Consider the following 22,735-nt stretch of genomic DNA (forward strand, 5'->3'; position numbering starts at 1 on the left):
TATGTACATGTAGTTGGAGCATCAATAGAGGTAACACTGTCAAATTCTTTTTCAGAAAGCTGTAAGGCTTGAAACTGCCGCATGGTTGTTGTGCGTCTACAGTACATGTACATGTACTAGTGAAGGTTTGCGTTAGCACAGTATGACTGTCTTTTGGGGGGAAGATGTGTGGTTCAGTTTCCTGGAGATGATCAGAGAATACTGACTCAACTCGCCGGTTCTTTTCAGAGCCACGCATCCCAAAAGAGATAATCACATATCTTCACTGGTGGAAAGTTGTACTTTCTTCAATTATTTTGAACCCTTACATGCATATACAGTTGAAATTCTACATTTTTTTCCCCCACGCAAACTGTTACTTACAGCCAGTCTGTACCCTGAATAAAATAATTATTTTGTGCTACTTCACTACACACATACCCATGAAAAGCAGTTTAATGTTATGGACTGCCATACAAAGGAAAGAGAGCTAATAGATTGTTCTTCATAGCGTTTTAATTCAGTATGGGATAGTCGTGTGTCACAAACACCGAGCTTACCAAATCATGGTACACTGGACTTTTTAAAAACACTTTCTTAAGACTCATTTCTTCTCTTCTTAACATCCACTGACTGGTCATCTGACCGTCTTTGAGCATCTGATCCATACTTCGCTATACATCTCATCGGACTTAACCCTGATGCGATCATTAAATCAGATCATCTGATCAAAAAATTCGTACAAAAGAAAAAATGAAACATAACAATGACTGACTTGAAATAGGCACTAATGATTTTGGATGAGATAATTATAAGTACCAACCTATATATGTCATCTGACCATCAAAAATCTTCTAGTCTATAGTCTGTTATACATCAAGTTTAGATTAAGCTCTCCAGCATCAAGAAAGGCTGATTATAATCCGTAATTAAATACTGATCATAAGCTCGGACCATCTGATTCACACGTTATCAATACGGGACCTCGGCTGATGTAAATCTGTTTTATTTTTTTAACACTGGATTAGTCATCTGCTTTTCTCAAATCATCAAATCTTTATATGTAGAAAAGAACGCTAACTGGCTAAAAATTAGCACTATTACACATAACAAGCTGTGGCCGGGAATAATTGCAGAGCACATGAAGAATTTTGTCAATGCTTACTCCTTCAAAAGTGCAAATGACAATCAAATCTTTCTCTAGTCTGACATATGTATTTTTTGCCTCAAGGTCTTCCATCGACCATGTTGCATAATTAATGCTTCAGGCACATGTTTGTTTGCAAGATGAGAAGCTCTACCAGATCGCAGACTGTGTAGGCCATATTCCTTAGGATCATTTACACCTATGCGCCCTAAGGCCTCAAGAAATAACTCTTGACACCCAGTGTAACTTACAGTTTAGGGTCTGTTAGCCCCAACTAAACCTTGTACGTTTTTGAGCCAGAAAAAAAAAATGTAACAGGTGTGAACAAGTATTTGTCCTGACCAAACTGTATACCAGATGCATTTAGATATCGACGCAACATTTTAATGGGTGAATAATTCTCCAAAGTGTCACACAAAAAGGCAAAGCTACAGTCTCTAAAAATATCAGTTTTGGATTTGGGGATGAAGATGGAAATACCCTTTTTGTTATCACTACTAATCTCAGTTAACTGATTGGCTTTCATACCGGCCATCTCATTATGTCGAAAGAGGAGAGTGTGCTTGAGAGAGACGTAACAGGCAGATCTAATGTACATGTAAGATCTAAGAGCAAAGCCTCCAGACTTTGCAAACAGATCAATAATTGCTTTGACCTGAGTGAGCGAAATTGGGTGTTTTTGTACAGGTGGATGGTGGAGGTCGCTTCTACAATGACATGTTGGATGACGGGTGAATCAAGCGGGTTGGTTTTTTAATTGAGTTTGCGGCGGTGGAAATCAAAGACTATCAGAGTTCAATTGCGATTTTGTTCGGGATAGATAGGATGCCAGGACTTGTTCAGAAATTGGCAGCACCGGGGGAATAGATTGTGAACCTAACAAGGACAGGAATTGATGACGTGTAGAGATAAGACGACATAGTACCCTCAGATTGAGTAATATTTGTGTCCAGCGGGATAGACTCCTTCTGTGCTTGAAACTAACATGGAAAATCACGCCAGAAGGAATGATTGCAAACAATCTGTATGCACACAAAAAGGAGGAAAATTGGATATCAAAGCGTGGGATTCTTAACACTAAAGTGCAGAAGCAATAAAGCTGTTACACTGACTCAAAATCTAAATATGATGCTGCTACGAGGCCATCCAAATTGCTTGACCCAAGGAGGCTATTTCAATTTCTGCCGTGTTTAAGCGCACAATAACCAACTTTAGTAAAGAAGTCCTTAATCCAGGTGCAGTAATGTGACCACAGCAAAGGCCAGAATGGTTGGGAAGGCCACCATGGAGATACGAGAACCCCTTTTGATTGGCATGTGCTTTAGGGAGGATGGAATCAGGACTACAGGGGGAATAAACAGTGCATTTTCACTGTGCCAGCTGTGGGCAAAAGCGTCTACGCCTGATGAATGTGGGTTCCAAAAAAAACGAGAATAAAATCGGGGCAACTTAGAGTTATAAAAGGTAGCGAAGCGGTCAATTGTGAATGGACCCCAGCAAGAGTTAATCAAAGTGAAAAATTCATCTGAAAGAGACCATTCATCTGTGTCAATTATTCTGCTAGCAAAATCAGCTTGATCGTTTATGGTCCTAGGAATCCACTCAATTTTGAGACAAATAGAATTGCTGAGACAAATACTGAAAATATCCACAGCCAAGCTGTTACGGTGTGGCTTCATACTACCAGATTCGATAATCTTGGCTGCACATTGGCTATCGGTGAGTAGTTTTAGCTCAGAAGCACGAATTCAGGGAAGGAAGGAGATCAAGGCAAAACGAATAGCCTCAAGCTCATGCCAAGTTGAACTCTGTCTTGATTCTGTCGGAGACCACAGCTTGTGGGCAGTGTTGGAGTCTATTACAGATTATTGCACCAGCGCCAGTTGAGCTAGCGTCCAAACAAATTATCCTATTTACAACTTGATGGGCAAAAAACAAAACGGACATTCGAATGTTGGACGTTATTGTTCCAAGTGAAACCTAAATATCCCTGGGAGACCGAAGCGATATTCTAATGGTGGTAGCCTGACTTTAAATCAAAGGATATCACGAGAGCATTGGAAGAGAGAAATTGAATACCTACCTTCCAGTCATCTACTTTGAAGTGTTTCTTAGCAATGTAGTTATTGAGAACACTAAGTTGATGAGCCTTTTTTTTTTACGCTGATCATGAGACAGATAAGGGGCTGATGACGTAGGAGGGATGGGTTTTCTCTACAATGCGGTTAGAAGTCAACAATCCTAGTACAGAATCTGTCATGGAATTGGCCTTCCGTAAGGCAGACTTGTTATTTCAGAGAAAAATCAAAGGGAGTTCTTCCACAAAAGGAATTACACAACCATTTTCAACGATTGACAAAATCATACCAGGAGCACCTATGTCACGCCAACATTTAATACATTGTTTCAACCTTCTATTAACTGATAAATTATTAGACTGCAAAAATGACGATTTCAAAGATCTACTTGGACAATGTACATGTACCTTCAGAACGTCATCAAATTTCTTGCAGATAGTGGCTGTACTGTGATTTGGGGCAAACTGAGGGGGCATTGTTTTTACTGGCTGTGTCAAAAAACTCTGCGGAGACGATTCTGGGTGGGGTGGGCAAGGCTCTTTGGAAAGAAGAAGCCTGGCAGGTGAAGGATCTGTAACTGGGGAAAGGGACGGCTGGCCTTGGTGTTGGCTTTGACCGGTAGTGAAAGTAGGTCCTGGAGCCAAAGGAGAAGGGACAACTATGGAACCAATGACCCAACATCCCACAGGAGAAGCATGACTCAAAAGCTGGCATGCCTGAGACTAAAAGAAAAGAGGTTTCGGAAAGAAAAGAAGCCACAACGAGGAAAACAATTATAACGTATGATTTCCTTGGGGTGGGATGGAGATGGGCTTGTGCAATTAAAGAAATTGGAGACCACGGGAAATGAGGCAGGTATGGAATCTACGCAATTGCTCGGTGTGTGTGACTTCACCTGAATGGTTTGGCTGGAGGACTGTTCATGTTAGATAGGGATAAGCTTGAGTAATTCAATCAGTGAAATGGTATGGGTGTGGCACTTGGGCATGCCAAATATGCCAATCATGCAAACTGCCTACGGTGGGCCAACCAAACAAAACTACATGTATATTACCCCCCTGCCTTCCATATTCATTTACAAATTTGTTTGAGTGTTCACTATCCTGAATGTGCTAATGTTGATCAGTGGCTGTTGCCTCCAGAGGTACGTGAACATGTTGATCATAGTAACTGGTACGTTACATCCCAATTTCGTCCAGTACCTATAGATCACAGGACTTGAAGTTAAGAGGTTTTGAACGTAGTTTCAAGCCCAAGATTGCTCACATTTGTGTGTGTACATTTTTATTCCTTGAGCATATATGTAGTCCAGAATAGTGTCAAGGGTATGAATCTTTAGGTCACAAAGGTTTCTGTTACTTGGGTTCCATGTTAAAACCCTGTTCATGTACCTTGTCACTTTCTTCTTCAAATGTACTTTGTTAACATGCATTTACCTGTGTGTATTGCATACATATTTAGATAGCAGTATTCTAATAGCCTTGATTTTTGTATCTCCAGCTTTGTGAGGCTGGTGCTGTGACAGATCTCATACGCAGTATGCTGGAGAATCATGAGAAACCAGACGAGGATATCATTGCCTACATTCTGAGGGAAACACTACAGGTCTGTATAAACGTTGCTTTCAATAATTAGCATGATTATTATATTCAAATTATAATTATATAAATTATCGTTATATTCATCATGAAATATTAACTGGGAAGAAGAAATCTGAATCTTTTTGTGAATTAAGGAAAACGTTTTGTCCCTCACTGTCCTCTTCCATTTCATGTTCCCTGTAACTAAAGCTGGGTCGACTATCAAACTTCAAACTTACATGTAGCTGGAAATCATCCATCGACTGGGGAACCTACATGAAGATCACATGCATAACAGAAGGCTGTGATAAAATCAGCTGGGTCAGAGTTTTCTTTTTTCAGCATTTGTATCTGTCATCTGAACTAGGCAGAATATTATGGAAATGTGTGGTTCATTGTGGCATTGGATTTTGCCTCAAACTGTGATGAATTCAAATGGAAAGTTTCAAGAGCTACTTATTAAGTACACTTGCTTTTGTGCTGTGTTAATTTATTTCCGCATCTTGTTTCTAGCATGTTTCATTCATTTTGTAAAGTTTTGAGTTGGTGACCTGATTTGCAATCAGCAAATTAGTCCTGCAAAAAAGTTGCATGTGCACCCAAGATAAGCGTCGCAATTGCAAAGTGGTGATTTTCAGAAATACAAATGAATGGCCTCACTGGTTTCCACCACTTAGTGAGGTACATGTAACATAAACTACCTCAGTGCACTCAATGGACATCTGCAGTGACACAGTACTATTGCTTGTTAAGCTGTGCATGTGTGGAATGAAGTCAGTGAATTTAACTTTGCTTTGGCATTGTAAAGCTGCAAGCAAGCAGGCATTGCTGAAAATGACCAAAACCAATGATATTTTGGATGAAAACCTCTGTGAGTTAATGCACACAACACAGTCTCTTTTCTGTTAATACACGCATACATGTATGCCACATGTACATGTACATGTACTGTACATGTACATGTAGCTATGCATTTGTAACACATGTATCATACATTGTATGGAGATTCCTAATTTTGTCCTGGCAACGTTGGCACATACATGTACAATGTACATATATAACCAACACACAGAAATTTGTAGTTGTAGTTCTGAAATCATTCCCTTGTTGGTGCTTAAAAGAACAATTGCTTTAATTACATGTATTTTAAATTTTCCGGGAGACCTTACCAGTTGGCACACTCAGTTGTGGCTAAGGTTGGTTATGTTCACTATTGATGCCCAAGCAGCTAATGGATTGTAGATGCGCATCATTGTCCATCCTTTGAGTTGCATTACATGCATTTATGCCTGTCGTTAAGTGCGTCTATCATTAACGTGCACCTTCTGGCATTTAACATGCCTGAAAGTGACCAATTGATTTAATGACCAGGTCTAGACAGAAACCACTTGGTGACTGGACACCAGGCTGGTCCAAAGACTGATCTGTCATCCATGTACATACATGTGATAATTTCAATTTTATCCCTAGCCATGCAGCATGTACAGTGTATGTCATAATTACCTCTTAACGCTGTCGCTGGCACGCATCTTAAAAAAAAACCTGTCCCCAGTTGGGATGCTCATTAATATTGCCGTGGCAACGCTCAGCCGGTTTCCTTCAACAGGTCTGGGGCTGTTTGCATCATTATACTGGGAATGGAGAGTGTCGCGAAGTAGGTAATTGCGGCGCAAGGCCGGCACGTACTGTGCTTGTTGAGTGTGGGATGATGTATGCAACCGATATAGAGCAGGCAATTAAACACAAAGCATTAGAGGGGATCGGCAGTAGCATATGATGCAAATGATCGCTTTGCAGTAAAGACATTTTTGTGGAGGTCAGGATGTTGGTGTACATATTCATACGTGTACATAAGCAGTTCCAATGATCGTTCGTGTGTCGTTATGCTAGGACACAGCAAATGTTCTCCTTTTTTGGTCAAGAAAATGTTTTAAATTTATGCTGCTGTAAAGAAAATAAATTCAGTGTTCTTGACAGACTTCCTTTCTGACTGAATGAAGTGTGTATTTTGCTTGTACTATCTTGTGACTAAAAAGCCAATGTTACACCTAAAAGATATCAGAAGTATTGCAAACATACATGCACTAGAGACGTGTCTTTGAATCTCCGTTTGTTTTTCTAATTTTTCAAACTATTTGTATGCAACATAAATACCCCCTGTTTTTGCATCCACTGTTTTTGCAGTCACTTGATGGAGTGCAATTGAAAAATGCACAATTGAAAGTGGATTGAATGAACAAGACCAAGTCCTTCTTCTTTTTATTTACAGGCCCTGCATCACCTGCACAGCCACGGGGTCATGCATCGTGATGTCAAAGGTCACAATGTCCTCATGACCTCAGATGCGCGCATCAAACTGATTGACTTTGGTGAGTGTGCTGTCTCACCGCTCAGTGCCTGAATTAACAGGGAAAGATGAAGCGGCTCTCTTAACAATTTCTGGTGCTTTGTGACTTGTGTGTCAATCTCAGCTTGAAGGTCTTCATAAATATCTATTATTTTTATGTGGCAAAAAAGCCTGGTCATCAAAGACGTAGTACATTGTCCTGGAAGTGGCAGGTTCAGACACTGCTCTTTCAACTTTCTTCGTCTTGAAGTTTTTCCATTATTACATGTATGTGAAACTTTGTTATCATTTGACGGAAAGCTTAGTTTTTTGTCTCTGTTCCACAAATTGTGAGCGTGTCTATTCTTACTTTTGAGCAGACAAATATAATAGGTTTACAATACAAACATTGTCCCCTTTTTTCCCTGTGAGTTAGTAAAATATTTGTGATAGAAAAGTAAAAATTAATAAAACAAGGAGCAATCCCTTGTGCAATGTTCAAGTCCCCAGAAGCAAGCATTTTAATTCAGCATGCAACATTAAGCCTGTACAGTGTTTGCCAAGGTTTGTTCAGACATCCCCTGTCGTCAGAATCGATAATACACATCCATTAATGCCATGTCAGGCATGCCCAGTTTCCTGTTAAAAGCAAGCACATGTCACATAGTAGGTTCAGTGGAAATGTACAAAGAGGATGCTGATTGAAACTGGCACTGTAATTGAATATACTGTGCTGTAATTATACCTTTATGACAGGGCTTCCCATTATCTGGGCCGCATGTGCATGTTTGTTTAACAAGCTTTCAGATTCAAAACTGGACCAGTTGATGCGATGTAATGGATCGGTTCTTGATGTCCATCCCTTGCAAGTCCATCAAGCCATCTGCTGTTTGCTTGACAGACTGTTAATGTAGGAATAAAGAAAAGGAACTTCATTTGGAACTTGATTTATGAGTGCATGTTCTATTTTAGTCAGCTTTTACTAGATTTGATCAATTATTGGAATGCTGAAGAGAAGCAGGTTTGCGTACATGTACATGTCGTACTGTATCGTGAAGTTGACCCATTTATCAAGATTATTTTCAGACCGGCCAAGTGGCCGTTCTTGACCGATGAAATTACAGTATCCAGGCACACAATAAAATAGTGACCAATAACACTGATACAGACATATACAGACTGCAGGCGGTGAATGTATTTTTTCAAGGGGAAAAAAGCACACAAAAACGTTTTCCTTCACTCTGTAGAAAAGGTTAACAAAATGACAGATTAGTTCATATTTCCCAGAGTAGTTAAATTGTATTTATTTTGTACATCTACTGATAGCAATCTTTTTTTTTCTGCACTCTGAGTTTTTGTTTTCAATTAATTGAAACAGATGATGTAAACGTTTCTTGTTTAAAATGTAGGTGTGTCTGCAGTATTGAAAGGGCGGAGCAAGCGCAATACATCAGTCGGTACCCCGTATTGGATGGCACCCGAGGTCATTGCTTGTGGGCAACAGCTGGAATGCTACTACGGAACAAAGTAAGTTCTCTGAAAATTCAATGGTTTTAACCCAACATATGCCTGAAAAAAAGAATGAACTACCTTTCAAACGGTAATACGAATCGGTCTGTCATTCATAGAAGTGATATCTGGTCCCTGGGCATCACTGCAATAGAACTGGCTGACGGTGAACCTCCGCTGAAGAACCTACACCCAATGCGAGCTCTCATGAAGATACCTAGGTGAGAGTACATATACGTGTATTGTCTGGTCAAACTACCTGAATGAATGTAATCCTTACTTTGCGGACCTTGTTCCTTTATAGCATACAAGTGCATTACAGATGAAAGTTAACACTGGATTGCAAAAGGAAATGTTGACAAAGATTTCACTTTCACATGCACACTCACATTTCACGAGGCATGAAAATGATTTTTCCTCTGGTGTACATAGTTTTAAAAAACTCTTTTTCACTTGCGTAAAAAGGCTTGAAAATGTTTTCCCACTGCTGGGGAAAAAATGTCTGAAAATCTTTTCCCAGTTATGTGAAAATGTCTGAAAATCTTTTCCCACTTGTGGAGAAATCTGTGAAACTCTTTTCCCCCGTGGGAAAAGTTTTTCGCATTTTGTGAAATGAAACTGAATCTCTGGGAAGAAAAAAGTGTGAAGAGAATTTCCCATTCCCATGCCAACTTCCTGATGCAGTGTACTGTGCATATGTCTTCAACCGCCAAAACTGATCTGAATGTCACATGTTCTTGCAACGTTTATCCCAATATGATTCCTCAGTTCTTCAGTTGTGTAAAAGGAAGACTTCCCAAGGCTGTATTTAAGGCTAATGTTGTCCTGATACACACCTTGTAAGAAGTTGACAGGTTGAGTGAAACCAAACTGTGGAAAGTAAGGATCGCCAGTTGAACTAGCTGGTCTTTGCACGACTGCCCCCTGTTGTCATTGCGTTAATGTTTGCACTTGCCTGCTTTTGGAGCTTCCCTGTATCCTTTGTTCATGTATCCTACTTTTTTCCCCTTTCTTTTCAGGAATAAGCCACCCACAATGCAGCACCCAGCCAAATGGTCCCCAGAGTACAGCGACTTCATTGCAAGGTATGGTCTGAAGCAAGCAACTTGGAAGTGATCAATTTTCATTTGAATGGGCACATATTTGCTGCATACAGTATTTATGTGAAAACGCACTTGAGTCTGGTTGCAAGACAGAAATAGAACTCACTGTATACCCTTGCCTGATGATGCTTTTTCACATTTTCATGGCTTAACATATGAAGGACCCCACTTTCACTCAGTTTACTTTGAAATTTGCCATAATTGTATCAAAGAATTAGGACTACAAGTCATGTATAAAGTGACACACCCATTTTCTTCCATTAGCTTTTTGATCAGGAAAAGACATTGTTAAGAAAAGATGAGGTTGCACTTGCAAAAAGGAAACCTGTGATATAGCAGCTAGTAGCCGAAATCACGGAGCTGCGAAATGGAATCTTTCTATTGATTTATATAATGCAAGGGGGAGGGGCTAATCCTCCACACTGATACCTGCAAGGCTGAATTACAAAGGACAAAGCTACATCATTGTCAAGCTAAAGGCATGTACAGATGCCAAATGACCCATGTCTGACAACAGAGCACAGCCCTTTTCTTCTTGGACACATTTTTGGCCAGGTGCCTCGTGAAGGACACTGAGCAGAGAGCCAGCGCCTTGGAGCTCCTCTCTCACCCTTTCCTAACTGGTGTGCCAGGAAACATTTCATCGATCAGGTCCCAGCTGGCCGGTCTGATAGGACTGTACACAGAGACGGATGGCCCAGCGCATGTACCCGAAGTCACCACCAAGTGAGTGTCATTCTGTGGAGTATGATTAAACTAAATGTTTTTGTTGTTGTTGTCACACTTGGGTAATCCCAGATATTTTTTCGTATTCCTATCACATCTGACACATGATTTTGTAAGTTCAGAACAACTTCTTTGATTTCTAAGAGTGATGAATTAATGCAAATTAACTGCAAAACAACTAGAAATAGTTTGAAATCACTTCCAGTGATATTTCCATGTCAAATAACAAAGGTTAGATATAAGAGGGACACAAAAATGTCACACTTTTGACCCAAAATTTCTGGAATTACCCATGTCATATGTGTTTATACTGAGATGTTGACTTTTAAAGAGCAACCCCAATGGTGGTGAAAAAAATGGGAATACAGTTTAATATACTCACATGGTATGTAAGTAATAAGTTATATATGTAAAGTGGCACTGTGACTTCTGAATAAATAGTAATAATGCGATAAAAATATGGACCAATTCTGTTGGTTTTTCCAAAACTGTTTACGTTTGTACCATTGGTGGTGCCACGCAGAGAAGCATTTTTGATTACTTACCACCGTGGAAACGAAAAATGGGGATATGTTTTCGTGCAAAGGCCTGCACACCTGAGCTGCCAGCCTAGCCTTACACTTTTCTCGGAATAAAAGAACAACATAAAAAACATTGAAAACATCTGTCCTTCACTCTGAACTTACTAATCCGTATTTATCAAATGATCTTGGTCTCCTTCACCGCCTCGTTCACCAGCGGTGGCCCCATCGTCAGCCCGAACCCGTTGGCGCTCCGGTGGCACGATGGGTTTGAATCGGTAAGGCTCCGTGCCTTGGACTTGGGACAATGTATAACTGAACTACACACATGTTACTATACTATGTGTAATTATGTGCATTGACGAGACCGTGCTGGCTTAGTGCGTACATGCACCAGCCGGAGAACCGTTTCCATGGTGCTATGGCAACAAAATCCTGGAAAAGCCATATTCATGAGATATAAATAACGCGATGGTGACATGCTCGTTTCATGAAGCTGGCCATGGCGCTCGGCAGAAACGGGTCTCAAAAGTGAGTTTTTTAAACTAAAAATATTGCTGAATCCGGGTTTATGTGGCATAGATGTCTATAATTGGATCCAAGTAAATATATAATGGCCAGATTTCTTATTTTCTTCCACCGTTGGGGTTGCTCTTTAAAAAATGTTTGGTGCTATGAGAACAATTCCTATTTCATGGAGCTTTTTGATTTAAAATTAACTGTTCTTTCTCTTTATTGGGATTGGAGTGATTAATTTCAAACTCATTTGTGTTGTAGGCACGGAAAATTGAATCCAGTTCGCACGCGTGGCCTCCATAAATCCAGCAGGAGAACCCCAGACATGGTCAACGACTTAGCGCAACTAGAAAATCTCACGCAGGTAAAGACCTTCCTGCATTTTATGATCCTATTTTCACCTTGTACTTTTACACTCTGCTCAGTGATATCGAACAAGAGTGACCATTCACTTGTGCCATTTCACCTTTCCCCAGGATTGCATTGTCCAGCATCTGTACGGCCGTTACATGAAGGGTCAGATCTACACATACATCGGGGATATTCTGATGGCGGTCAACCCTTACACCCAGCTGGCCATCTACGATAACAGCGTCAGTAACCCAAGTCACTGATCCTCTGTCCAAACTTTTGCCAGGCAATACAGCTACAATACCAGTAACATTAACCCCTTCTCGACGGGAATTTCTTTCCGAAAGCCGACTCCAAGAATTCCAGCCTGGCTTGGCCACGAAGGCCACCTGCCAAACCGCAAATTCTCGGTTTGTGGCCCAGCGTGCTCTGCACGCTTTGAATTACACGGTGAAAAGGCTGACTGTTCGGTGGCATGCGGCTCTACTCAACCTTCCACATTCCCGTTGCCTCTTTTCAAAGTGGGGACTATTGTGAAGCTGGTGATTATGATGCAAATTCGGTCTTTTCATTTCTGGGCTACACATAGATCAATTACCATATATACAAGAGCCAGGGTCTGCCTTCTTTCACTGTGTTCGCTCGAGTGTGGGCCGAGAATAATAGCTGAAAAGCGGGCTGAGGATCTCAATTTTTACGGCGTTGCTTAACGCGTCCTGGCGTGAAGGGATTAATTTGACCTTTGCCCTGGGCAAGAAGTGTACATAGTAGTACACATGTACAGTCATCATTGTGCATAAAAGTTGCGTCTATTCCATGTGTACTGCAGTTCTTCCAACTTAACCCATTTTGTACTTTTTAGCTCTTTAGTTAAGATTTTAGCTTTTTAGCCTCATTTGCCTAGTTTACTTAGGTTTGTCCTGGCCTTGGTTCATAAATGCACAGGTTTGTGTAGATTTTTGCATTATATTCTGCACACATTCACGTCATGACAGTTAGTGTCCTCACCTTTGATACAGGTTTTACATTGATTTTGTGTTTCCTTAATCTTGGTAGTTTTCAGAGTTATACCGACACGCCTCCAAACAAGCAAACCCACCCCACATCTTTGGCATGGCAGACAGCACCTACCAGGCACTGCTCTTTCACAACCACAATCAGGTGAGAATCTGTCTCGTCTATGCATGTAAGGAAATGGCTACCGATGACCTAGGTCAATAGAAGATGCATGCTGATGGGTTCTCGAAGTCAGAAAACCAAACCCTGAAAACTTGAAATTTATTGAGAAAAAGTGGGATGCAATCATTGTTGATTTCTCTTGTTAATAACTTTTGAGGAAGTTAGTCCTTGTTTTTCTTAGAATAATTTGTAGATTGTATTTCAATGGATTTTGAAGGAAATTCAGTCTTTAGGGCATAAATCCAACTGAGATCGAAACGTCAAAATTAGTGACATAGCGACGTGTTTATGCATGTTCTTTATATGACTTTATATCCATAAATACTGTATAGTCAAAATTAAAATCTATGCATATCTAATTTTGTCTTCATTACACTATTTCTCCTATTTGTTAATTGCACACAAATTTTTCCACAAGGTGTAGATTTCCTAAGTATTTTTATAAAATACTATGGATTTCCTCTCATCAGTTCTATCAAGTTCCCATTCATTTGGAGCTTGCTCCAAGTAATCACGTACATAAGATAATGCCAACCATGCACAGAGTCGTTCATTTCAGTCACTTGATCTTTGATCGGAATTACACAATCCGGTCCTTTGGTGGGAACTTGCCGTGTGCATGAGTGGGTTCATGCGCATTTGGCTCGGGGTGCACTGCGCATGCGTGACCAATTTCTATTTGAATGTACAGTCTTCGCATGCATGCCAGGCATGTGCACAGGCCCGCTTGAAAATGTCCCTCCAGTCTGTCCCTTATTTGCCAGTGAGGGCGCTCTTCAACTCTGGGCACATCCTGACACATCAGAGTGTTTCACATCACCTTTCCTGCTTGGTTATTTTCACACATGTATGGCAACAGAGACGTGTATGGATTCATGAGTGTGATGCTTCGTGGCAATTTTCTCCCTCTTTTGCAGTGCCTTATTGTCAGTGGTGAGAGCGGGGCTGGGAAGACGGAAAGTGCCAACCTGCTGGTGCAGCAACTAACTAAACTCGGAAAGGTACACAATTTCATAATTTCATTTCATAATTTAAGTGTTAACAGAGTATAGCCACCATCCTGCACAACCCAATAACGTCCAGCAGCTATAATGTGTGAAGCCTGCAAAACTGAACATACAGCAGCCAGAAAACTTTACTTGATCCTGTTGGGTTCTGCATGGTTAGGGATAGGGAGCAAACGGACAGAAAATGTGCAGTGGCTTGCCTTTTCAACCTCGGAGATCCCCAACCAGCCAAACTCCAACACCAGGGCTTGTTGGAATTTGTTAGGATGAGTACTGAACTAATACCTGAGCATGTTTTTATGTGGGATTAGGCATACCACAAATAAACAGAGCCCAACTGCTTGTGCGCCCAGTTTTTATATGGTGTTGGGGATCGCAGGGATGAATGCTGCTTATTTTTTCTCAAATTGTGTTTCCTTCAGTCAGGAAGGCATTGCGTATCATTTATGTTCTTGGCTTTCTGCATTGAGTATACTACATCCCAAATGCGATCCCGGCTTATTTTCCTCACTTAACAAGATGATTGTCCAGTACCACAATTCTCTCTGAGTTGTTTGCAGACTTCCCATTAGTACAAGACATTCAACCCGTCTGCATTATTCAGTAGAATTATTACTGTAATAAAAGGGCCACAGGCCATACAAGCCTCATTAACCACTCGGTGCTGGGGTTCCTGGTACGGAGTACCTTGGGTTTGTAGGCAGAGCCAGGGTGTCCATAATCAAACAAAGGAGCTGGACCTTGTAACAAAAGACCAAGCTGCTGGTAATTGCCATCATTTTTCAGTTGGTATTAGCGGAGGTAATCTGTCGTTGTTTTGAAACAGTATACCACTGTTTGCGGCATTCAGCTCCCATGGATTATCAGCAGGGACAAAAGGGCTCCTCCAGCACTCCAGCAATGAGCGATACAGTATCGCTGCACGCTAATCCAGCCACATTTTAAAAGACCCCACTACCATTCAGCAATGCACTGGGCCAATTTTGGAAACAAAGGAAATTACGCAACACCGCGCAATCTGGGCTGTCTTTACTGGGCGGCAGGCCTGCCTGCAATACTTGGGCATCAGTGGAGGTTGCCTGTCAGATTAGAGTAGCCACCAGACAGTCATTCATGTAGGTTTAAGCGTCCAGTAAATGAAGTTGTGCATTTTTGAAGAATTTGAAAACGGAAAATCTTGAAAATTGCTCCAAAACAGGTTCCACATATGCAAATTCCATCTGGTAGGAAGTAGTTAATTTGGCCCCACAAACGAATGTGGATGCAAAGTTTGCAAACTGGCGGGCTCTTACCAACAGCTAGATATTTGCACATGCTCATGGAGAGTCCATGAAGTAATTCTGAAAAGAGTCCTTGAAATATGTTTTTTATCTTGCAACATATATACAGCAGCACTGATGACTCTGAACGCAGTCGTTCTGACGTGAAGCAGTTTGGATTGTTCATGCCAATCCACTCAAGGAGATTGTGCTCGATGTGTATGCTGTCAATTACTTTAGATTTTTATATAAAAAGTTGAGCATGTATATGCATCAGTTGTTATATTCATTGTGTGTTTTTTCCAGGCGATTAACCGCTCCTTGGAACAGCGTGTCTTACAGGTCAACCCCCTCCTGGAGGCATTCGGCAATGCCCAGACCGTCATCAACGATAACTCCAGCCGCTTCGGCAAGTTCCTGGAACTGAAGTTCACCAGCACCGGCCAGGTGATGGGGGCGGTCATCTCCCAGTACCTGCTGGAGAAATCAAGGGTCATACAGCAAGCAAAGTGAGTTGACCTTGAGCATACCGGAAGGAGAAAGTTGAAAGAATCCCAGAATATTGTTCATTATTTAACATAAATATGAAAAGTATGACGGCAAAAGGCCAACATTCTAAAATATGTTAAGATGCTGGGTGCCCTCTTGAGAATATCTGATCTTTTGGTGAAGCACTTTTGCATAACCTGCATGGTATCTGAGGTGTTAATGCACTGAAAAATAAACACCAGCTCACTCAAAGCCGTGACCTGCTTACTAATGTAGTTGCCCTGCTCCAATAAGCCACTGAGTCTGAGATTGAAGCTGCTTGGGTTGTAACGCTTCTCTTTGTTTCTCTGTAACGCAGAGAGGAGCAGAACTTTCACATCTTCTATTACATCTTGGCCGGTCTAGCCGAGAGCAATCAGAGTTGTAGCTACCACCTTGAGCTCAACAAGAAGTACAGGTACATGTATGCTCCCACGTGACAATGTCATTCCGAAAATGCTGTGACCACATTATAGGAAAACTTAATATGCCATCGAGATTATAGATATCTAGCTCTGTAACTCGTTTAACAAGGCGCCCATTCCAAATGCACCACTTGTACAAGCATCCTGGCACACGAGAAAGCCTTTGCTTGATTGTGAACTACGAGAACAGGTAGGGAACGGGACTAGGGCCCAAGATGTATTCCATAATCCGAGAAGATGTCATTACTGTCGCGGCGCTGCACTTGCCGGTGCATTGTTCAACTTGAGTGCAAATTCACGTAGCAGAGTCACAACGCCCTATTGGTTCAAGAGGCATGTAACGTACGTGCATGTACTACCTGCCCATGAGCTTGGTGTCACCGTAGAGATGGCTTTCTATCTCTGGTCACCAAATTAGTCTGTAGGGTCATTGTTCAAGGAGGTCATTAAAAATAAAATTTTCCCCTTTAAATATCCATCCTCTGACAACCTTTCAAACAGTGGGAAGATTAGGGAAGTGTTGCTCGTTACTGTACATTCTGTGAATGAAAGTAGAAATTTATAGCCAAAGAAAGTAATGAAGTACCATGTTGGATACATGAGATTGTGATACATTTCATATGAAAGTCGTTTTCTGAAGGCATCAACTCAAGTTTTTCTCTAGTATCCTTTGAGTTTTGGGATTTGGTTTCCTGACTCTTTTGCAGGTATCTTCACTTGGGCGACCCTTCCTCCACCGATCCATATCAACTCCCTGAGCTTCAGCGGAGGTTTGAGGACATCCACAATTGCTTGGAGACCATAGGATTCACCGATGTGGTAAGGGGGGGGGTGTGTGACTTCTCTCACATTCCATGGCCACACTCCAGATGAGCATACTTCGAGATGGAGGTCCCCATCCGGGTGAAACTTACGTCAATATTGGCTTTGTGGAGGAGCAAGAGATGGTCCCTTTTTTACATACCCACCAGTGCATGTCTGTCTATCTGTGACTGGTCCGTAAAGTCCATTTCTAAAGGCCAAAGAGTATGTAGAGAGTGTTTGGATTAGAGTAGTCACATAATGCTAGTATTTTGAAGCCAATTGCTTGACCACCACTATGTAGTTTGTAGCCCCCTATCAGGGCAGAGTCTTTGAGCACGGCTACCAATTAGTCAGTGAATCATACACATTGAATGTATGACTTTACAATTTGATTATTTTGTGTCAGAGCATTTCGGTCACAATCCACTGTATATTAGCGATCCTGTCGTAGCTGTGTCTAAAATGCAGAGGGTATAAAAATCAGAAACAGGTTTGCTTGGAGTGGTTAGTGGTTCTTAATTTCTGAACCCCACTGAGTTAGTTTGTTTTCATAGTCATAGGGTATTGACCATGACACCATTTAAATTCCCTTGAAATGACAGTGATGACGCCATTCCAGATCATTTCTCATTTCTGTTGGTCAGGAGATAGGATCTGTCTACAGCATCCTGGCTGGCATTGTTCATCTCGGCGAGATCACCTTTGAGGAGGCTGAGCAGTCACATAGCGTGGATAAGAGCGTCATCACAAATTCAGCTGATGTCCGGAAAAGTATGCAGTACACAAATTCATAAAGAGGCATTGAATGGATGAATGGACATAATCCATGATTGACATTTCATTTTGCAGAAAAAAACAGTGACAAAAACCTCAAACATTTTTTGAAGTTATTGCATGATTTAGAAATAGTTTTGAAAATGTTTGAGGTTTTTGTCACTGTTTGTCTTTTGACATATTTAATGATTCAGACTGGCACAGTTTGCATTGTACTTGTAAAAATTGTTTCAAGATTTAATCATTGGTCATGTGTAGCTATTCAGGAGAGATTCCCCTGCACAAGTTTTAGTGGCCTTGATAAGATATGAAAGTATTAGTTCTGCTCAGTTTGTCAGGGCGTATTTCCATGTGCCATCCTCTCTGAGTTGTGGGAACTCATCGCGTGAGTGCTGGTGAGGATGCACTTCAGCACAGGGCAGATAAAGATAGCTGTCTCGTGCCAGGCCTTATCCCATAATACAAGATGAGAGCTTGTTAGTTCTCTTTTCTGTCCTCCCCAACAGCATGAAAACCTATCTACATATATTTCCAAGAGATTACTTCCCAGAATTTGCTTGCAAAGACAAAAAACTCCCCCAATGCAGTCTGCAGTGAAAGAGCATGGACTATTTTGGCTTGCACTGCAACCATCATGGAATCAATGTTGTCAGTGTTTGGATGGTTACTTTAGGCAGTGAACTCCTGGGCATTGAGCAAGATGATCTTGCCGAAGCTATCACCACCAGCAGCGTGGTTGCCTGCGATGAGACCATCGTCCGTCAGAACACCAAGGACCAGGCCGAGGACATCAGGGACGCCCTGTCCAAGGCCCTATACGGGCGGCTTTTCAACTGGATCGTCAACAAGATCAACACGCTGCTCAAGCCCATCGAGCAGCCGGGGTAAGTCAGTGTAGAGACAGGGTCAGGGTGCAGAAAAGTAGGCCAGGTCAAAGATATGGGTATCGGCCAGAGAGCTGGGGCAAGTCCAGCTGTTCAAATATTTGTCTTGTTGCATTGCTAGTGCGTGCAGCTGATGAAAATAAGACTTTCGAAAATAGGACATGCACCGTGGAAATGTTGCACTTTGATTGTTTTTTGTGTCATTTATAGTGGGTTTTATTTGTCGGTCGTCCAACTTTTCCTTTGATCAGCTGATTTGACTCTTCTGATGCACATTATTAAAAATTTGGATATACTGAAACTTTTTGCAGTTGGGAATGTGCGTATTCTCTCTGAATATCCAGTTGGGGACGTCCTCATTCCCTCTGAAAAGCCAGTTGGGAATGCCCTCATTCTGTCTGAATACCCAGTTGGGAATGCCCTCATTCTGTCTGAATACCCAGTTGGGAATGCCCTCATTCTGTCTGAATACCCAGTTGGGAATGCCCTCATTCTGTCTGAGTACCCAGTTGGGAATGCCCTCATTCTGTCTGAGTACCCAGTTGGGAATGCCCTCATTCTGTCTGAGTACCCAGTTGGGAATGCCCTCATTCTCTCTGAATACCCAGTTGGGAATGCCCTCATTCTGTCTGAATACCCAGTTGGGAATGTCCTCATTCTGTCTGAGTACCCAGTTGGGAATGCCCTCATTCTGTCTGAATACCCAGTTGGGAATGTCCTCATTCTCTCTGAATACCCAGTTGGGAATGTCCTCATTCTGTCTGAATACCCAGTTCGGAATGCCCTCATTCTGTCTGAATACCCAGTTGGGAATGTCCTCATTCTGTCTGAATACCCAGTTCGGAATGCCCTCATTCTGTCTGAATACCCAGTTGGGAATGCCCTCATTCTCTCTGAATACCCAGTTGCATGCCTGCTTTGTTTATCAACAATTCGCTAGTGAGAACAGCTTTCCCCGGCTCAACAGGGTGGGATTCTAACCCTCAATCTCTGACTTACTTGTACTTATGTCTTAATCACTTGTCAACCAAGCATGCCAGGATCTGGTAGACTCTATATACCAGCTTTATTTGGCATCTCATAATTTGGAATGGTCGGTATGCTTCGCTGAGAACACAGCATTCCCACTGGAATGGTGCCTCATTACAGTCTACGCACAAAGATCACTGTTCCCACTGAAGAGTGAACGCTCCAATGGAATACAAGCATTCCAGTGGGAATGTTCCATTGGAATATGAATATTCCTGAATTCTGAGACTCTCCGTTACCTGCAGTAGAAGTCTTAAGATAAACTCTAAGTTGAGTCTGTATTATCTGTGACTCTTACATTGTTCCGCATATGTACAGTCATCATGAAATTGTTAACTAACCCTTTCACTAACACTAACCAACTAATTCTTAGTATTAAAACAAGTTTGCATGGCATGTTTCCATTTTTCTTAACACTCTCAACCCCATTCCAGGGAGAATGGCCAGCGAACCATCTCCATCTTGGACATCTTTGGCTTTGAGAACTTTGCAGTCAATTCCTTTGAGCAACTGTGCATTAACATCGCCAATGAGCAGATCCAGTTCTATTTCAACCAGCACATCTTTGCGATGGAGCAGGTGACCGACTCCATTTTGGCAACCGAGAACCGTGTTCCCAATAAAAGCACATGTTGGGATGATTATTGTAAAAAGTGACCACATGTAGTTGTCAGTGACTAACAGAAATCCTTACTTTGGAATTCCAGCATTTGGGGAGTTTTTATTTGGATGATTATTGAAAATAAACTTTTGAAGACTTTCGATGGTTATCAGTTATCAGAATGACAATAGTTGGAGAATTTCATGTTTACTGTTTATTGGAGATTAAGCAATCAATTATCAGCTTTGATTATTAAAAGTAAGTTTAGAATTGAGAACCATTCGAAAGTTTACCCCCAAAAATGAAATTTTGAGAGAATAGTCCAGTCATACTAATTCATTAATATGCACATTTAACCTGCATGTATATACATGTAATACTCATTATATTGCATTCCATCTGTGGTTCTTTCCAGAGAATGTTTTTGTGATTAAGAAAATCTCATGAAAATGACACCAAAATAGTGATATCTTACTTTCTTCTGGTGTTTTTCCTCTCAACTAAAACTGTAACGTCGGTTTATATTTCTTCCTTGCGACTTCCTGTCTCAGAATGTCTCTTTCCCTTTGGCATGCCGTTTTTATCGTACCAAAAGAAAATGACCTGTGAACAAAAAGCCAGCACTCGACAGGAAGCATTAAAGACCATGTGTGCTTGGCACGGCGCTCCTTAGGCCTTTTTAATGCTTATAAGCACTTTAAGAGAAATTGTGAGATAAGAGTTATTTGTCACAATATTAAAACAAGCGTTTATAAGAATCTTGATCCAAATTGATATCAAAAGGGTATTCTCAGTGCATATAAGATAATTTCTTTTTCCCATTTTTCTGAGCTACATGAAAATAAAGGAATGTTTACACCTGTGTTCAAATGAATGCTTTAAAAAGGAAGGAGGTGTAAGTCGGAGCACTGTAGAATATGACAAGGGCATTGTTTAGTCTTACCTGGAACACCCAGCAACAGACGTTCAGAAAGGAGAACAGTGGACAATGCCTTTGCATGCTTTATGGAAGCATGGTCTTAATAAGAGAAATGGCTAACTCCAAAGAAGGGAACTCACAGCATTCTGGAAAAGAACCTTCCTTTGAAACACGAACGTTGGACTTACTTCATTTCCACAGGAGGAGTACAGCGCAGAGGGCATAGATGCCACCATGATCAGTTACCAAGACAACCAGCCATTGTTGGATCTCTTCCTGCAGAGGCCCTTAGGTATGCTGCATCTGCTGGATGAGGAAAGCTGGTTTCCGCAGGCTACCGACCAAACGCTCGTGGGTGGGTATAAGGCCATGATCATCAGTGTCACAGGCTTGACTTTCTTTGTGTTTGGAAATGATGCTTTGCTCTGCGAAATCTTTTGCGGTGTTGGTATTTACATTTTATTTTAACAAACTTCTTGTTCAGCTTTGAAGTTGATATTGTTGGAATTTGATGGATAATGGGAAATCATTCTTCAGTTGAAAAGTGGGCAGCTTGTCAGATTGGAAAGTGTTTGTTGACGTAACATTTTACCCCGAAAGATTCTGACACTTGTTGCATTTCTTGTGCCATGCATTTTGAAATTGTCCGTTAACCACAACTTTCAGTGTAAAAGCCTTTTTGTTCTTTTTTTCTCGAGTTATCATTCAAGAACCAATGGTAATTTTCCTTACTATCCTGGCTATTTTGATTCTTCAGAAAAATTCAACCAGAACATCAGTGGAACTTACTACTGTCGGTCACCCCATGCTGGGGGCTTGGATTTTGGAATACAACACTATGCTGGCAAGGTAAAATTGCTGAATTATTGAGCTGTAAAGGAACAAACTCAAACCGTTACTGGAGGTTTTTCACGTGATGTAACACAACGGACAAAGGCATTTCAGGAAGCATACTGCATACATTGAGGTGCACGCATTTTCCAATCTGTGTATTTCTATTGGATTTTTCATCTACGCCAGAATGTGTAGAGACTTCCGCACACATCTGTGTAAATTGAACACTGTCCGTCAAAAATCGTGACTAAAAATCCTCTACAGTTTGGTTTTGTGGCAAATACTGTCCAACAGTGCAATGCACTTACTTACAAATGGTTCGAACCAGCAGTGGTTGATCGTGTGTCGAGAGGATTTGTTTTGTGTTTTTCTCTTCACATTACTCACTCAACTATTCGCTCATTGTGTCATTGACATGCAGTGATACGGGCTGTGTTGACATCCAACTTGAACCTGATGCAAAGTTTGCTAATAGTCGCATTTTTGCTATGAATGTAATTCATGGTTTTGGTACACTTAAACATTCACAATTTGTCTCAACTACAGTATCCAAAAAACTTGAATTTTAAAATTCTTAAGTTTCGTGAATAATTTCTGTCGCATTTTGAGTGTTTTATGGAATAAAAAAACAAAAGAGATGCTCTGAGAATCTCCAG

The 22,735-nt window shown here is 41.2% G+C and overlaps 1 protein-coding gene, 1 long non-coding RNA gene and 2 pseudogenes across 12 annotated transcripts in view; 1 reads left to right on the forward strand and 3 right to left on the reverse strand.

Moving 5' to 3' along the window:
* LOC110986632 (myosin-IIIb-like) overlaps positions 1 to 22,735 on the forward strand; it is a 59,125-nt gene that overhangs the window by 14,189 nt on the left and 22,201 nt on the right. For 10 of the 11 annotated variants that reach the window (XM_087133995.1, XM_087134003.1, XM_087133998.1 and 7 more), the window contains 18 exons: positions 4,705 to 4,809; positions 7,054 to 7,153; positions 8,520 to 8,637; positions 8,739 to 8,840; positions 9,639 to 9,704; positions 10,278 to 10,448; positions 11,747 to 11,849; positions 11,962 to 12,078; positions 12,893 to 12,997; positions 13,933 to 14,016; positions 15,588 to 15,790; positions 16,129 to 16,227; positions 16,942 to 17,053; positions 17,683 to 17,809; positions 18,486 to 18,696; positions 20,160 to 20,304; positions 21,447 to 21,600; positions 22,003 to 22,094. In XM_087133995.1, the coding sequence (XP_086990121.1) occupies positions 4,705 to 4,809; positions 7,054 to 7,153; positions 8,520 to 8,637; positions 8,739 to 8,840; positions 9,639 to 9,704; positions 10,278 to 10,448; positions 11,747 to 11,849; positions 11,962 to 12,078; positions 12,893 to 12,997; positions 13,933 to 14,016; positions 15,588 to 15,790; positions 16,129 to 16,227; positions 16,942 to 17,053; positions 17,683 to 17,809; positions 18,486 to 18,696; positions 20,160 to 20,304; positions 21,447 to 21,600; positions 22,003 to 22,094 (2,214 nt within the window). Of the gene's footprint in view, positions 1 to 4,704; positions 4,810 to 7,053; positions 7,154 to 7,207; positions 8,021 to 8,519; positions 8,638 to 8,738; positions 8,841 to 9,638; positions 9,705 to 10,277; positions 10,449 to 11,746; positions 11,850 to 11,961; positions 12,079 to 12,892; positions 12,998 to 13,932; positions 14,017 to 15,587; positions 15,791 to 16,128; positions 16,228 to 16,941; positions 17,054 to 17,682; positions 17,810 to 18,485; positions 18,697 to 20,159; positions 20,305 to 21,446; positions 21,601 to 22,002; positions 22,095 to 22,735 lie in introns of those variants that run through there. The other variant, XM_022248748.2, reaches the window with a different exon arrangement.
* LOC147799570 (uncharacterized) lies at positions 826 to 2,136 on the reverse strand (annotated as a pseudogene).
* On the reverse strand, positions 2,263 to 3,464 carry LOC147799571 (uncharacterized; annotated as a pseudogene).
* Positions 3,735 to 6,063, reverse strand: LOC147799572 (uncharacterized). The gene is made up of 3 exons (XR_015424634.1): positions 5,954 to 6,063; positions 5,024 to 5,056; positions 3,735 to 3,920 (listed from the first exon to the last, which is right to left on the reverse strand). It is a non-coding gene; the product is annotated as an uncharacterized LOC147799572 (long non-coding RNA).

The sequence above is a fragment of the Acanthaster planci genome, linkage group LG03 (assembly GCF_054643075.1).
Source record: "Acanthaster planci isolate LZ-2023a linkage group LG03, COTS_SCS, whole genome shotgun sequence".
Classification (NCBI taxonomy): Eukaryota; Metazoa; Echinodermata; class Asteroidea; order Valvatida; family Acanthasteridae; genus Acanthaster; species Acanthaster planci.